Source organism: Lycium ferocissimum, chromosome 4 (genome assembly GCF_029784015.1).
Source record: "Lycium ferocissimum isolate CSIRO_LF1 chromosome 4, AGI_CSIRO_Lferr_CH_V1, whole genome shotgun sequence".
NCBI classification, from domain to species: Eukaryota; Viridiplantae; Streptophyta; class Magnoliopsida; order Solanales; family Solanaceae; genus Lycium; species Lycium ferocissimum.
The window spans coordinates 42,967,084-42,985,239 of record NC_081345.1 but is presented as its reverse complement, the minus strand read 5'-3'; the positions used below and the strand labels follow the sequence as shown (position 1 = coordinate 42,985,239).

Sequence of the window (18,156 nt, the reverse complement as noted above, 5' to 3'; positions counted from 1 at the left end):
AGAAAAGCAGTACTTACGCATGAGCGTGTTGATTATACAGCATGGAAATAAATGGTCCCAAAAGGCAGTACTTACGCATGAGCGTGTTGATTAGAGTACGTAGCACTTTTCATCATCCTTTTTTCAACCTTTGAATTAATGTAATAATCTTTTATCTGTTTTATTTCTTTTAATTTATCCAAAAGTTAAAACCAATGGCTGACATATCACCTCACACTGCTGCTGAAAAGAAAAATCTAATCAATCAAATCCCAGTGGCAAAATTATACGCTCGTTTCCATGAAACACGTGTCGTCATCGGGCAACCCCCCATCCAATTGGGCCCCGTCGAAAAGTATGTGGCCCCCATCCTAGTGTTCTATGGTGGGACCCTAAAGAGCTGACACGTGCCGGTGGCTTTTGAGATAAAAAGGAGTAGATTATTTTAAATGCATAGACGGAAAGGACGACAAAATCCATATAGGCGTTTGGATTGGGCATAAACCTGTTTACTTTGCGAACATAAGTTGAAAAAAAATAAGTTGGGGTGATCAAACATTTTTTTTTGAAATAAGCATTTTTAATTATAATTTCTTTTAGATAACGTAAGTTAAATGGAGTCGATTATTTTTTGAAACTTTATTTTAAGCAGCAAAAATTTCTAATTTCAGTAGTGATAAATTTCAAAAAAAGTGAAAACGTTAATAAACTTATAAAAAGCCGTCAAACGGGCTCATAGTCTCTCTCTCTTCACGCTAAATGACAAAACATGTGTCATACTCGAAAGTAGTTTGATTGAGATAGTTAGGGTAGTTTGGTCAATGAACAACAACCAGGCGAGAAGAGAGTGATGACATTTTGTCACCATGTGCCATGGCGTCGGCCGCACGCAAGGAAAGCTAGAGTTACAGCTTGTTTGGATTGGACCATCTTATTGTATGTGTCGCATTCTTATTCTTATATAAGTTATATTATAAATTCCATATATATTACTAGTATCTTAATTTTTATATACCTGAGTTTCAAAATTGATTTATGATTCCTGATTCCAAGCTTGGGTCTATTTAATATATATATATATATGAGGAAAATGATAGTGAAATTACTCTTCCCTGCCACTAAAAAGGAAAAAAGAAAGAAATTATTTTCTCTCTTGTTCTTTCCTTGTTCAGCAGAGATAAAGACTGGAAATTACAGCCAATGATCATGGAAAAATGGGTCATCTTGAATTTTTAACCCTTCTTGTTTCAAGAGCAAATTTTCTAAGGTGGAAAGCCAAAACTTGTTAAAATTTAAATTACTCATAAAATAACCTGAGTTAAAAATTCAACACCATCCACTCTCAAAATCATTCTTTTAAATTACCATAAATAAGATGAGAGGATTTATTTTAAAATGTGTTTAAATTAATGGGTGGGTCATTATTAAAAGGTATGGTGAAATGTGAAATTTTGAATTCTACTTCTAGGAATAAAGAAAGCTAAAAGCATCTGAATTAATCGAGCAAGTTTTTTGGATGAGAACTATATCTTGTTTGGATAGACTTATGATTTTTGACTTAAATTAGGAATTCTAACTAATGACTTTTAACTTATTTATTTTAGCTTAAAAATAAGTGTTTAAAAATATTTTGTATCTCACCAAATAGTATAAAAATGCTTAAAAACTATTTTGACTTTTAAAGCACCTAAAATAAGCCAATCCAAGGAAGCTCTTTAGTTATCTCCATCCTTTCAGGTTAATTAATCGAGTCAATAATATTCACGATACCATATACGTATAAAAAACGAAAAGAAATGGTGAGTCATATTAAACAGTGTATATTTTGGCATCCTGTTTTGTCGTTTCTGTTGTGTATCGTCTCTTTGCTTTTTGACTCCATGCCCATCTCTCTCTCTCTCCTTGTAATCCCTTTTTTTTTGTATGTTGTTAACTGTCTTTACTTCCCTTATCTCTCCCTCTTTCACCTCTCTGTCTCCCTCTCTTTTTATATATTTCAGTTTCTACGTAATATTTCTCGATTCTTTTCTATTATAAGCTCTGTGTTTCACTAGCCTTAGCTTTTCTTGGGACTCTGTTCTTGTCTCAGAACTGTTATTTTGGAACCCAAAACGAACCAACAGTTAAAAGGAGTCACTCGATTTGACCCCTTGTCTCTCTTTTGCATTATGATCCCTCAAAAGCTAATCTTTTTAAGTATTAGTGCCCCCTTTTAAGTGTCTCTAAAGATTTATTCTTGCATAGTAGCCATGGCAGGTGGTAATGAAGTTAACGCTGCTGAATCTAAGGTATTTTTAAAGAAAGTTCAAATTGTTATGTTCTAAGTATCTATTACCGACCTTTTCTTTGCATAATTTCTTGCAGTGTTGTGTGTTTTGTTAGTTTTTCTAATTGAAGGATCATTTCATGTACAATTCACGTTTTTATTTGAATCTTTACCAAAGAGTTTAGATAAAACCTCTTGTTTTCTGAGAACCCAAACTCTGATTCGGCTAAAAGTATGAATCTTTAACGTTGATTTCTGGATATGAGCTTTGCTTATGGATGTGTCTGTTTCAATTTTATGTTTTTGGCATATTTGTACCGATTTATCTCCCTTTACAAAATTATCCTTCCTTTTTTTTTTGTTCTTCTCTTATTGAGGTTTCTAGGTTGATTTTCCCCCCCAATCTAGCACACCTCCCTTTTCTGGCTATGCAAAAAAGAAATATTTTTTCAAATGCTTTTTTGTTGCTAATAACTATTTGTGGATTGCAAAAGGTGCATTTGCTTTGATCAATCTGTTTCTAGTACCCTAGAGCCATGTTGCTCGGACTCTCTAAAATCTTTATCGCCCATCGGATCCTCAAAAATGTCTCTTTTAGAGTTACCTTGCAAACGTCGGCATTTTTAAAGATTAAAACTGACATAAGCAGGAAGGAAAGGAACAAATACTGGTCATTTAAGCAGTAGTAGTTGTTTTGTAATGTATTAAAGACTAAGACTTTAAGTCCCTTTTGACAGAGGCTGGTTCCACTTAATACATGGATTCTCATCTCCAATTTCAAACTGGCTTACAACATGCTTCGCCGGCCTGATGGAACATTCAATCGCGATTTAGCTGAGTTCTTAGAGCGTAAGGTCTCTGCGAACTCGTTTCCAGTTGATGGGGTTTACTCTTTTGATGTAGTTGATAGGGCGACAAGCTTGCTTAACCGTGTCTATAGACCCGCTCCTGACAATGAGGATGAATGGGGTAAAGTAGAGCTTGAAAAACCATTGAGCACCACAGAAATTGTTCCGGTTATTGTTTTCTTTCATGGTGGAAGTTTTACTCATTCTTCAGCTAATAGTGCTATTTACGACACATTCTGTCGTCGCCTTGTTAGCATTTGTAAGGCTGTGGTTGTTTCTGTGAACTATAGAAGATCGCCTGAACATCGATACCCTTGTGCATATGATGATGGATGGGCTGCTCTTAAATGGGTAAAATCAAGAACGTGGCTTCGAAGTGGGAAGGGTGGAAAAGTTCATGTCTACTTAGCTGGTGATAGTTCTGGTGGTAACATCGCTCACCATGTTGCTGTAAGGGCTGCTGAAGATCAGGTCGAAGTATCGGGTAATATTCTTCTTCATCCGATGTTTGGTGGGGAAAAAAGGACTGAATCAGAAAAGAGATTGGATGAGAAATTTTTTGTTACAGTTCAAGACAGGGATTGGTACTGGAGGGCATATTTACCAGAAGGGGAAGATAGAGACCATCCAGCATGTAATATATTTGGCCCAAGAGGTACAAGCCTCGAAGGACTTAAATTCCCAAAGAGCCTAGTTGTGGTGGCTGGTTTGGATCTTGTTCAAGATTGGCAATTGGCTTATGTTAAAGGTTTGCAGGAATTAGGGCATGAGGTGAATCTACTATATCTAAAGCTAGCAACAATTGGTTTCTACTTCTTGCCTAATAATGACCATTTTCGCTGCCTAATGAAGGAGATAACCAGCTTCATCCATCCTGTCTGTTCATAGGTTTACCTAACTTCAATCACAGGCAGCTAATACATATCAGAACTTGACTAGTACTAGTATATATATCGTGTATATTAGACGATTTACGTAGATACTTCTCACCCTTGCTCGTCGACCTTTGTGTTAACACGACTACCTGCACCTTATGGATCAGTTCTATGGTCTTCTTGTCGTAAAAGCTGTGAAGGTATTTAGTGAGAAAGTCAGCCAAATCTGGTTCCTTAGAATTGTGACTTAGAGTGATTCCAAGAAGCATCTTGTTTTGAGCTTACTTGGGGAATTTCTGTAGTAATGGGGTTGAAGTGGTAGTATTGGTAAGGTAGTAGCTTTCTTGGTTTCAGCATCTGGCTATTACTTCAGATGAATTGGAAAATTCATGCTGTGGCAACTTACTTTGTATGTTATACTTGTGCTCTAGAGATGTAATATAAACATTTTGTTCTCTCTGTTAGTCATAGTTTGATCCTTCAGCTCTCTTGAACCAAAACATTAAATATAAGACTGTCTTTGACATAATTTTTTAGCACTTAATCATGGCTAAGAGATTCATGTTCTCACTTTAATTTAAGACTCTTATGTGTTTGGTATTGGAAGACAATATTTTTCAGAAATCGTTCTCCAATTTTCCCATGGTTTTACTTAAAATTTTTGAAAAATAATTTTGTTGGAAAATCATTTTTTTACTAAGAATGAGGAAAATGACTTCCCTGATCTCGGTGGAACTTGAAAAAACAAGTTCCACAATCTCTTTCTATCTTCCAATACACCCTACCCCCACACCTTACCGCACCTCAATAGTATATGCCTAGATTATGTACTAGTACTCTTTGAATAGTATTGTCTGCTTATCTACCGAACACAAGAAAGTTAGCAAACGCTTATTTTTCGAAAATCATTTTCCTTCACAACAACCACACCCTTTAGGTGAAATTATTAATTTGTAGTAGCTAAAATTGGACGCGTGTAAGTATTTTTTTTTTTTCTTTTTTAGGAAAAGAGAAGAAAATACTTGCTTTTTGTATCCCACTAAGGATTATAAGTTGCTATCGTGCAGCAGCATAAAGGCGACGCCCAAATTTTGGGGGTTGAGTGGTGGACCAAAATAAGTGTACTTTTGTATATATTATGCAAAAATAAGTGATTGGAGGAGTATGATTCATAGTTGTTGTCATCATTAATGAACTTCCTGCCATTCTTGACGTTGATGGACTCATTTTCTTGTCATATCTTGGTGTTGTTTTTGTATGGGTCTTTTCGGAATATGGAATACGTACGTTGGGGTTTAGACAAGAGACTTTAAAAACGGTATTTATTTGAGATTTTTGGTTGTAGGCTTGTAGTATACTCCCCAAAATTTATCTGTACTTGATATTTTCACTAAACGATATTAATTTATCAAGATTAAGTGATAAATTAAGAAGATTGTGCGTCTTAATTAATAGTAGAAAGGAAGTCTTAATGTAACGGTATAAATTATCATTGTGTGATTAGGAGGTCACGGTATGCATCAAAAACACCTACTTATAGAAACTCAAAGTAAGTTTGCGTACATAAGCAATGTGGTTTGATTCTTCTTCCTAACGTCTGCATAGCATGTGAAGAGTTCTTGCTGGTAGTTGCCTTGTACGTATATACTGATTAATAATGGTAGTTTAGTGATACTTAGTGTTGTGAAGGCACACGTTATATATTTATTAAGCTGGTGAAAATACCGGGTATCAGTAAATTTTTATCCTCCGATGATTGGACAAAAATAGATGATGCTATCTTTTCCTAATTTCTTGGTAAAAGTTGCCGATGTGTTATTAGGAGCTCAGCGGTTCAAGTCGCCAAAATATCTTTTCGTCAAAATTCAGAGTAAGGCACCAAACATATATTTTACAGGGTTCCATACTTCCCCTAGTTATCCCAAGACCGCATACATATTTAATAAGATCCGGTGATTCTCCTGACCCGTGTATAATGGGAGCTTACTGCACTTGATTGCTCTTTTAATGTACAATTAATTAGCAGTAGTTTAGTGATAACGTGCTTCTTGCTTAGAGGTTTCTTGTATGGAATAAAAGCTTCGATCGAACCTCAAATGCTGCCAAAACTCATTCGATTTGATATCTTGAAACTGATAAATAGCTCATTGTTGTCGCCTTGTGAGGGATTAACAGCTGGATGTTGAATAAGTAAGTTTACATAAACGTGGGTTACGGACAAGGTGAAGTCATTGTCATCAAAAGGTCTTTTTGTTTGTGCTTATTAATGGTAGCAGCTAATGTTGACAAATAAGAATAATGTTGTTGAATTGCTTGTCCGACCTTTGGATTTTCTTATGTCCTGAGTCCTGACCCTTACCTTCGCCTTCACACATAAAGCCACCAAATATTTTAAGTTAATGAGCATAGAGCATCAATATAATTACTTGTATTTCATTATTTCCTTGACTTTTATGCCATGTAATTTAACATAAATACATATTTTTAAATAATTCAATTATATTTATTGCTTTCAAGGTAAAAACTGCGGAAGGATATATTCTATGCACATGGTCATGTGACTCATGTCCCCAGTTGAAATTGTGAAATTTTCGTGGATGATTCCTTTTCGGAACAACAGTTTAGTAAAATGACCATATATGTACAATTTGTTGATCATTTGGATCACTGTACAAAGATTCTTAGACGGCAATAATACTTTGTTTGTAAGATTTGAGTAACAAATAAGCAAACATTATATTCAAATCTACCATTATGCCGAAGAGTTTAAGTTTTGTGCACTTTCAGCGTACAATTTTTCTACACTATCAGGTAACATTTACCTCCCACAACAGGTTATCAAAATTTTCTTAAGTTTTTTTGTTCTCTAAAATACAAAAGCTATTTTATTTTCTTTTTAATTTTCTTTCTCATCACTTAAAGATTGCGCCTTTCTAGTCTCACAAATCCCGGTGATTAATCACTCACCTATGTACCTCATCTGTATTAGTTCATCAAGAATCCTCTATTATCCAGTTTCCAGCAACGATGCAAAAGAATCACTGTAACTTAAGTTGGTCTTTTTCTATTCAAGTTCTCTAATGTATTCACTGCATAATTGCTTTCTAGATCCGAAGGCATTTTGACTTAGATAAATAGATCTTATAAAACCAAGAAAGAGTTATAACTAAGAGATTAATGGAGCCTAATTATGCTTTCCAAGAGCTAAAGAGTCAAGACCTCCACATCATTGATTTTGACGATAATGTTAACACAACATGAAAAACAACAAAAAAGGTAGATAAATTTCGAAAAGGAAATAATTTAGTAGTACAGTTCAATCTATCTGACTTCAGCCCATTCAACTTCATCTATGCAAAGCCCAATGATTAATCTGCTGTCCACATTCGGTTTGCATAGGCCCAATGTTTTTCTCATTCGTCTAAAGTTGGAGAAACTATAACAACATTTTTTTGCGTGGATTGTCCTTCTTTTGGGGTGAATTAACTTTAATTTTTGACCGCACTCACAATATTAAAGATTACGGGTTCGACCCCAGCTCAAAAAAAAAAAAAAAAAAGGAAGAAATTTCGCAAGGTCTAGAGGTTTCGATTTGCAAGACAGAATTTTGCCCAAGTTTGAAATTTTGCCTGAAGCATGCAAAACTTTGCCTTGCGAATCCAAACTCTGCCTTGCGAATTTCTTTTAATTTTTAACTGAGCGGGGGTTCTAACCCGAAACCAAGGGATTTTTAAATCACCAATTTGAGGGACAAAAATTAAAGACCACCCCAGCAAAGGCCAATCCTGCAAATTGGCCCTACAACAAACGTTTGATCATAATATAATATTTTGTGTGTAAGGTTGAAAAATATATGGGCAAACATTACACTCAAGTCTAAAGCTGATTAAAAAGGTAATTTTCTAAAAGCTACATTTGCGTAAATCAGCCAAGACGAGTGATATTATTCATAGAAACTAGTTGTCCAGGGACCAGGAATTGCTAAGTTGCCTTTAGCCCATTGCAACCCTAGGAATTGCTAAGTTGGCTTTAGCCCATTGCAACCCCATATTGGATTTGTAATTACAATTCTAAAGCCTATTCATCACCACACTTTTAAAACTTAAAACTGTCAGGATACATCACATTTAACAATTAGCATAGATAATACTGCACATTTTTCAGTAAGCATTTTCCACATTTGTAATAAACATGTAATTGGCTGTTTACAAGTTATTATAGTAGTGGGATTAAGTTGAATAGACTAGATTCGAAGCAACAATCAGAGGCCACTTATAAGTTATTGACCTTATAGTCGGGATCCTTCTCTATCCTATGTAAAAGCAGCTGTTTTGGTACTCCTCCGTCCTATATTAATTGTCCATTTTCCCCTTTACACTCCTTTTAAGAACTCATAAATAAAAAGTGTAGTTTCTTACCTTACCCTTATCGCTCTCCAAGAAATTACACTCTAATAAATACTGATTGTTTTTAAGAACACCTAATATTAAGGGTAAGATGGGAAAGATTTAATAAATGCTATCTTGGTTTTGTAAATTGACAAGTAATTTGGAACGTATATTCTTAGTAATGTGAACAAGTTATGAGATGGAGGGAGTACTAAGTTTTGGATCGACAGAAGAAGAAAACATGCTGCTAATCTTGGATAGGATTATAAGAACCATCCAATATTTATTTTTTGACACTCAGTAACATAATTGTTCAAAAGATCTTCTGTATTGTTTACACATCAGGTTGGTGTAGTATGTGTTCCTTGAAGCATTTATGGCGTTGCGTGACTCTGATTAATTTCTCATGGACTGTACCTATCGTGTAATTATGATGCATTGCGTAAAATTGATCCCCAAATACACAAAAAATCAGCATGTCTATTTAGCTGAAACACCACGCCTTTGGTACTTTTCATATGTAGCAACAAAATAACGCAGAATGTGAAGATTGTTTATGTAAGCAATTTCTGAGAAATTACAGAATGCTGCATAAATGGGCTGAAAATGAATGAGTTGGCCTACCTTGAAATAGATGCAAAGCCGCAACGTGGTACTCATAAGGGCCTAACCTCAATTTTACCAACCTAAACAAACAACTAGCCTCAATTGGTCAATCCTAACAGTAAGGCATCAAGTATAGTGAAATATTCTACTCCAACGTTCACTTTGTTTGACACAGTTTTACTTGACATGAAGTTTAACAAGTAGACTTTGAAACTTGTGATCTTAAAAATATCATATAACATTTAAGTGATTAGAAATTTCTCATTAAGAAAACTATAGAAATGTGCTATCTTTTTAAACAAACAATAAGGAACTAATGTCAAACAAAGTGAAACAAAATGAATAATAAAATTAAAAACTAAAACCAAATACTAACATATATAAAGAGAGTGTAGGTTTTCCTTAAAATACCAAAAAAGAGACCATGTCTACAAGGGAACAGCCCCTCCTACAAAGGCCAAACTCCTAGCCCGATTTAGTCAGGGTATGGAATAGTAAGTTCTACTTTAAAAGTCTCTGATTCGAGCCCAGTATGAATTCACAATTAGAGAGTGCTTTACCCTTGTTGGGGAACTTTCCAGCACTAATCCAAATTTAATCATATCCCAATGTAAATTCCGGGCACCAGATGAGTAGAGTAGCCAAAAAGAACTCCTACACCAAGGGAAGAGGAAATTAAGACAGGCAGACAAGAGAGAACTTATGTTTAATCGATTATTACATGAGATGTTAATGGACATGGCTGTCAATCCAAATATCCAATTATGTAGACTTGTAACGTATAGTCTGTCTGTGTCAGTTGAGTATCCAAACAAACGTAAACCTAGAAAAAGCATATCTTCTCTCTGTTGTTGTAAACAGGAAAAAGGTAGACAGCATCAACACTAGACCGGCACATACACATACCCCACCAAACACTTGAGGTCTTGAACGTTAGATAACATCTTTGGAGAACGGGCAGCTGGGTGGGCGAAGCTTCTGGTTCATGCAAGATCAGAGAAAACTAAAAGGGCCGCACATCAAGAGAACGTGATGTAGATAGTCCATCATGACACAAGTATATTTCATAGCTCAAATCCATGAGTCTCCCACTAGCCTACGTACGCAAGCTTGCTGATTCTACGACTCAAATTCATGACCTGAATCACACGAAGACATTTTTTGTTGCTCCAAAGCTCAATAACATACACAGAGAGTACACATAAAACAATCATTCTTGAAAAGGAACCCTTGATCTGTTTGTCAACAACAAAATTGAAAAGGATAGAAATAATTTCCTTGAACTTGAAAACCGTATAAAGGATATAATGGGAACCCAATATAAATTGAATATGCAGCAAAATATTATAACCTAATTACAAAAAAGAAATGCCAAAATTGTTAGTCACACTTTTTTAGCTTAATAGAAAACATAACATAAAAATAATAGGACGGTCAATCCACCCTTCCCCACTTTTACTCGAATTTTCTCTCCTTTATGCACATTTACTTTCTTATTTTTTAACCCCATAATAATTTCACCACAAACAGGAAAAAATTAAATAATGAATCAAATAAAAAAGAACAATCAAACCATAATTTATCCTTTAATATTGTTTGTTTTTTCACCCTTTTGCCCCTTCCACTCCACACACTGATTTGTAGGCCTACTCTTCTGCTTCCCGGCTTTCAACGGACAAGCGGTCTGAACCGGCGGAATCATGCAATTATACTGCAAACACAGTGAACTGCTAACCGGAATCTCCACCGTTGGTTTAATCTCAATCCCTGTCAGAAAATTATGCTGTAAATACAAAACCTGTATCCCTGCTGCTAACAAACGGTCCACCAAAACCGCTGGAACCTGACCAGTGAACCGGTTATTATTCAGATACAAATTCTGCACATTAGACAACAATGGTGATATCTCCCCAAAAAACCTGTTAAAACTGATATCCACCGTTGGTATTGTCACTTGTGACATGGGTAAAACCGGACCAGTAAATAAATTCCTTTGTAGTTGAAGATTTGTGAGTGGGAAAGTAAACAAGATTCCTGGAATGCAGCCAGTGAACCGGTTCAAGCTAAGATCAAGGTAGTTCAACTGGTTCAACCGAGTTAAAAGATAATCAACTGGACCTGATAACTGGTTCCATGACAATGACAAGTATTCAAGTGATGAAGGAAGTGAATTAGGCAAAAGGGTACCAGAAAGTTCGTTGTGTTTAAGGTCTAAACGGGTTAATCTTTGGGACACAAAAGGTGGTATTGAACCAGACAAATGGTTGTGACATAATATAACGTTGGACAATGTTGGAAGTGCTCCAATAGCCCAAGGGATATTACCAGTAAGCTGATTAAAACTAAGGTCAAGTGTTTGTAACCCCCTAAGTTGGCCTAATGAAGCCGGAATATCACCGGAAAGAAAATTCCGGCTAACTCCAAGAAACCTCAGGTTTTTCAACTGAGAAATACTTTCGGGTAATGGACCCGTTATCCGACCCGGAACCACTGTAAACTCCGCAAGATCAGAGAGTTTCCCAATAGAAGGATCCAAATTTCCGGTTAAACCCGGTGACCCGGCTCTTGGATCACCAAGATTCAGTGCGATCACTTTATTTCCACTGCAGTAAACTCCAGCGAAGTCACATGGCTCAGAGGTGAAATCCCATGAAGCAAAATATTTCGAACCTGGTAAATCATCTAAGCTTTTCCGAATCGCTTGTAAAGCTAAGAAATCAATTGGGTCTAAAATCCCATGTACAAAGAAACTATTTTGCAGAAGGAAAAACAGGGGAGTCAAAAAAACAAAGAATGGTATCATATTTACCGTATAGCTGAAGAGAAGAATGATACAAAGGGGCTTATATAAGGTAAAGATTGAAACTTTATTTGGTTTGCCAACAACTTCTCGTGTCAAAAGCTTTAATGGAAACCAACAGAAAAGGCAAAAAAAAAAACTTCACAGACAAGCAAAAGCTTTTTGGTAATGGCTGAATCTTCTTCAACACAATTGCTATAAGAAATTTGGTTTTTTTTTTTTTTTTTTTGGGTGGCTTAGGAGAGAAGAAGGTGAATGAAATTGACTAGCAGATAGTTTTTCTACGGTCACTTTCTGCTCTTTACAAGACAGGAGGTACAGAGTTAATGTTTTTCTACTTATTTTTTGGATATAGTTAATGTTGTGTTGTGTTTTGTTTATCGGGAAGAGGGAAGGCCAAACGGTTATATGAGCCTAGCTGGAACTCACGAGGCTGGAGTTCGGATTGACAGATCAGCAGGTTCGGGGCATTGAGGTGACTCAGACGAGGTCCACGTGAACTTGAGCTTGCACAATCATCAAACTGTAGGTTTTTTTTAACCCTCTTTGTATTTCATTTTGTGTGTGTTTTTATTATAGTTTTCCCTAGTACTAATAATAGTATAGTTAAGATATTCCTCAAGTATCCGTTTGGACAATTATTGGGTTAAAGTAAAACAAACATATTTGAAATTAAAATTTAAATAAATTTGTGGACTACTGACATAGTATTTAGTTTTAGTCAATTAAATAATCTTATGTCTTTAATTTCTGCCAAATGACTAGCTTTCCAATAGTTTCCATATCTACTCTCGTCTCTAGTCTCTGTGTATGTTTAGCAAAATGTTACATGTGTACTCAACTTTGGGCAATATTTGTTCCATTAATTGCATTGATTTTGTGTATTTGTTCAACTTAACCTTACTCGATCATATGTATTATCAGATTACATCTAGATTAAATTAAATTTGTCATAACTCTAGAACCTCCACAATCTCTCACTCCTGGATTCAATCCCTTCAGAAATTGCACACTTAAGTCAACAATTTTTTATAGTAATCTTATCACTATCCTCGGTATAAATGTGTAGTTACACTCTCGTTGTCATATTAAAAACTGAAAAAAAAAGGACAGAAATTTACGTGTAGTTTTCAATTTTTTGATTTCCTAGTGGTAGTTTGGACCACAAAAGATTTCCCAGTGGTAGTTGTCATAAAAGTAAAGGGTTCATGGTTGGGATGCTTACACAAATTAAGTAAAAAGGAGATGAAACTCCATATTCCATGTCTTCATTTTCCACTATAAATTAGAAGCTTAAACATGATATTTACATCAAATCAATAGATATATAACCAGTATTTGTACATATATTTTTATCACTTAAACATGGTCAATAAATGCTAGTTAGTTATCACCTTATTACATCATTAAATATAATAAGTTGATATGATTTGATATACATATTTTATTTTATCACTATATATACATGGTCAATAAATGTACACACCTTAGTTAGTTACCTAAACTTATTTAAAACGGAATAATTACCCCCTAAACGCTCACCTTGGGAGGAGTGACATACACTCTCCTTGCTACATGTGTATTTATTTGTTTTCTTTTTTTTTTTAATCATTAATTTTTTTAAAATATAATAATTTGTTGATATGATTTGACCCTTTTTAAAAAAAAAAAATAAACGTTTTTGAAAAAGAAAAAAAAAACTGAAAAATGATTTTTTTTTTAAATATGGAAAAATGGATTTGTTAAAAATATGGAAAACTTGATTATTTTTTAAAATGGACACTTTTATTTTTCAAATAAAATCCGGAAAAATGTTTTTCTTGCCAAAATGTGAAAAAAAAACTGAATTTTTATAAAAATTTGAAAAAAATTAATTATTTTCTTAACATGTGGAAAACCCGTTTTTAAAAACTAAATGTGGCTAGATTTATTTTCAAATTTTTAAGAAAATTGGATTTTTAAGAAAAAAATATTAATTTTTCCCCTTTTTTATAAAATTACTCTCTTTTATTATATATATTAAATAAGTTTATATTATAAGATTTGGCTAAAACTATATAGTAGAATTATATATATTAAATGTGCTTATCCCTATATATATTAAATGAAAGTTTAAACATAATTATAAGATTTGAGCTAAAACTATGAGTTCTACCAAATTAGTAAGCGAAACTATGACTCCCCATATTAACATCGAATACAGATAAATTTTTATTGATATAGAAGCTGCCAGTCAAATTTGATTTAGTGGTATAAGAAGCATGCAATAAGTATGGCGGTTAGAGTACAGTCGTAGCCTTGCAGTCAACAAGAAGGAGGAACTGTGTGGGAATAAAAGCAAAGGGGCAGTTGACGGAGGGTGAGATTTGTTGCAGTTTGAAGGACCTCTTGTCTTTTTGACTTTCTTGCTAGGGCCTCCACTCTTTGGGCCCCAATTTAAAATGGGCCCTACGGCCTTCTTCGTGGAGTAGTTCCATGGGATATCGTTTCATTATCGAGGTTAGGAAAATAATTTTCAGAAATTTTTGCCAATTATTTCTTTTTGGGATAAGGTTTAGTATATGATCATTTTTTTCTTCAATTTATAGATCTTTTAAATTACGGTCAAAAAATTCATTTTGAGAAGACAAATTTTTTTTTATAAGAAAACAGTAGGCAACGGCCTAAAATTTTGTAGGAGTTAGTCTTCTATCTCAAGGACTATATATATTTACACACTTTAAAACATAAGGACAAATGTTAAATGGTAATTAAAAAAAGGACATTTGCGTAAAGCCGTTCAGCATAAAACTCTATATTACTGCGTTTTAATATCATTTCACTTTTGATATTTACCAATATTAACATTAGTTTGTACGATGATTTCAATATTATTTTATGTTGAATTCATTGAATTGTTAAAGAGAGTGCAAACATCGTAGGAGATGCCCGTTATCAATAAAGTCTGCCTCTCTTTTTTCAATACATGCCAAGACATCGCTGTTGATTTCCCATCATTGGCAAAACAATTATTTGGTTATGCCATTTTGGGCTTAAAGAACAACTTACTCTATTGACGTAATATTCATTCATAGTGGCCAGGCGGACCGTTTTACATCCCTTTCTTTCGTTCGGGCTTTCTTTCTTGTGATTGAAATTTCTTCGATTACGCCCTTTCCGATTCCAATTTCAAGGTAAAGCGGCGGGTCTTCTATCCCCAACTCTTAAGAGGCGGAAGAAAAGGAACCTCGGCGACCCAGAGATCGCGGAGTCCGCGCCTCTTGACTCAAAGTCTTGAGCCACGTAAATCAACCCCAAAGCTAAAGGAGTCCTTTTAGGATGAGGTTGATGCTTTTATAAGCCTTGATCGGAGCCTGGTCTGGGATCGAGAATTTTCCCATCTAAAACCCTTGAATCAGTGAATCCGGGACAGAGCCCCGCCGGTTGTGACGAGCCAATAACTCGAAGTCCGTTTTTTTGAGCAAGAATCAACTTACCTTATCTTCACCATGATACGGACTCCAAGTTCTTATGGCAGAGCACGAGGAGATTTATCATCTTTAGGTAACATAAACAGGTAGATTTGTAGACAACGGTGATATTTGGCACAAATATCTATGTTTCGTGTCATTTTACATCCCATTCTTAAGACTTTTATCGCTTAATCTATGATGAAATCGTCGTATTTGAGCTTATGTCGCTATATTTCATGTGTGTAGGTACGATTTAAGACGGAAACCGAGCGCTTTGGTTGATTCGGAGGTGATCTTGTGCACGAGTGAACAAGCAGGAGCTTGTGACACTTCGGAAGAATTGAGCACCGCGTTGCGCGGCGTCTGGATGCAACACGGAGTGGCACTTAGAGAGATGACGCAAATAACAATAGACGGTCACCCGTATGGCTGTTCGGGCTATGCTCAAAGACAATTCAAGATGCAAAATCACTGAAGATCCCGTGTTGGACCCGCGACGCGTGGCCAAAGCGGGAATGTCCACTTTTGTCCGATTTTAAGTAGGATTAAGACCCTTTTATTTGATTAACAACCCTAAACTATAAATAGATGTTTTGTTCGTTTTTAATGACGTGCTGGGATTATTCCAAGACTTGTAAGCCGTCATATTACTTTCTGTCTAGATTTTATTTTATTTTCATCTTTTGAACCCTAGATTATTCATGAATTCTTGTTGTTCATTAAGATTCATTAGTAGCTAAACTTCTTAATTCTAGGGTTGTGGTGAAAGACATGATAGTTGGTTTGACGACTATTTCTATCAATTAAATTTCCATATTTTGGGTTGCTTATTTATTCTTGATCTTAATTGTTTGATTATCTGGCCAATAGTTAGACACTATCTGTGGCGCGTGATTTGAACTAGAGATAGGGAATTTGCATGCGTAATAAAAATAAATAGGGCTTGTTCGATATAATCGTTTCACTAATGAGGATAGAAATATACCCTTTAGCCTTGCTTAGTTGAATACCGAGAAGTAAATGCGTTCTTGTTACCTCTGACGACCATAGGAATATAGGCGTTATAGTAGCATCTACAGGCTTGTGAGCAACTCAGAAGATACTCATAAAGTTATAATTAACCTGTCAACTAGTAACCCAGGAAATAAAATAGGTGGAATTGTCCAAAGATCAACTGGATTGTCGAAAGCCATGACCCTAGAACTTTCTCTCATCTGATAAATCTTACAGTCTTTGTCAAAATACTCTCAGTCACAAAAACACCCATCATAAATTGTTTACTTTCCAGTTTTAGTTTAGTCACAAGAAACACCTTGATTTTCAATTTCTTGAATAGTTTTATTCGGATTTGAATTAGTTTAACAGTAGAATCTAAGTCTCTGTGAGATCGATAACTGGACTTAACAGTCTATATTACTTGTACGACCACGTATACTTTCATGTGCGTTTAGGAGCAACAAACGGAAAGTCATATTTTAAGAATTAAAAAACATGGACGGCTTTAGTGTTAAACCTATGGGTTCATCTGAACTAAGCAAGTTTAGCTTAGTTTTTATGTATTAAAAGATCTACTAGATAAATATAGAAAAAACAAATTTTGAAACTAACAAATTATACTGGGTGTGATAAAATTTCGAGTTCGAACTTATAAAATTTAAATTATGAATCCGTTTTTATTAGTGGTGTGGGATGAAGTAGGGGAGAGTCGCATTAAAATAGATTCTAAAGCGGCTAATAATAAGTTAATTATGTGGCCCAAGCACATATTATATGGTAATGAACTAATGATATTTGCTTTTCATAAGATATGAAACGTCACTCTTCATAATAGAAGTTGTTATGGTATTATGGTTCCCATCCCCCACCATTTCCTTTTAAGTTGTTTCAATGTTTAAAGCCAAAGCAAAGTAGTAGTTTCAAAATGATTCTTTTTCGTATGAGAAAAAGAGCAGAAACGTCTTTTTCCAATATTCTTAAATCAAACAAAAGCCTCTTTTTCTTTCTTTTTCTCGAAAAGAATAAGTATAAAGGTCGCTAATAAATGGTGGCTGATATAAGTAGATGATGAATATGTCCCAATTTGCAACTATATCATTGACTAATAATAATTTCATGCCCAATTCTACAATTATCGAGCTATCAGACATTTGCTTTTACAAAAGCCAAAGATGCCCAAGATTTGGAGATACTTCACACTGAAATAAAGGAAGATGAAAAGAATGGACACTACGCACGTATGTAGAAATCAATATAAATGTTAGAAAAACAAAAAATAGAGCACCCTTCCTTTCATCTTTCATCAGATGGAATATATTGTGGATCATATAATGCTTGTGCTTTACAAGCTTTACAAGCAACAAAAAAGAAAACAAAACACGTAACACTATTGCGTTTTCTAATTTTAGCCAAATAGATTATTACTTTTACCGAATTTATTTTCTTTGATATCATCCCCTATTTTTTATTGTATCATAAACAGAGGGCACCTCACAGAATACTGTCCTTATCAAATAGCACGAGAGTTAGGATTTTTATCAAAAGGAAAAAAAAAAAAAAGTAAACTCACGAACAAAAGCTAATTTATAATGGAATTTAACACATAAGATATGTACATTATTATTGTTTTAATCTTTTTATGCAGTGTAATTTTTCTGTGAAGAAGTGTTAATTGACGGTCCGTTGGAAAGGGGACTCCGCCACTAGCCGAGGGTACAAAGAGAAGGACAAAAGAAAAAGAATCATGTTTGGCAAACAAAAGTCTAATTGTGGACACTTACTGCAGGCACATACAGAAGATATGATTTTGTAGTCCATTATAAATTATTTTTGTCATATAATCCTTCGGGAAATTAATAAAATATAATATGCAAAAATCTGTAAATAAATATAAAAGATTTTGTAAGATCATTCCTCGGGATAAACCGACATTGGCCAGAAATATG

General features: G+C 34.7%; 2 protein-coding genes across 2 annotated transcripts; one reads left to right on the top strand and one right to left on the bottom strand.

Moving 5' to 3' along the window:
* The first annotated feature begins 2,125 nt into the window (after positions 1-2,125).
* On the top strand, positions 2,126-4,451 carry LOC132053103 (gibberellin receptor GID1B-like). Its single transcript, XM_059444946.1, has 2 exons — positions 2,126-2,267; positions 2,983-4,451. The coding sequence occupies exons 1-2, from the start codon at positions 2,229-2,231 to the stop codon at positions 3,979-3,981; spliced, it is 1,038 nt and encodes a 345-aa protein (XP_059300929.1). The 5' UTR covers positions 2,126-2,228; the 3' UTR covers positions 3,982-4,451.
* Positions 4,452-9,600: 5,149 nt separating this feature from the next.
* LOC132053102 (LRR receptor-like serine/threonine-protein kinase ERL1) lies at positions 9,601-12,117 on the bottom strand. The gene has a single exon (XM_059444945.1). It carries the CDS (start codon positions 11,763-11,765, stop codon positions 10,542-10,544), a length of 1,224 nt encoding a protein of 407 aa, XP_059300928.1. The 5' UTR covers positions 11,766-12,117; the 3' UTR covers positions 9,601-10,541.
* Between the last annotated feature and the right edge of the window lie 6,039 nt (positions 12,118-18,156).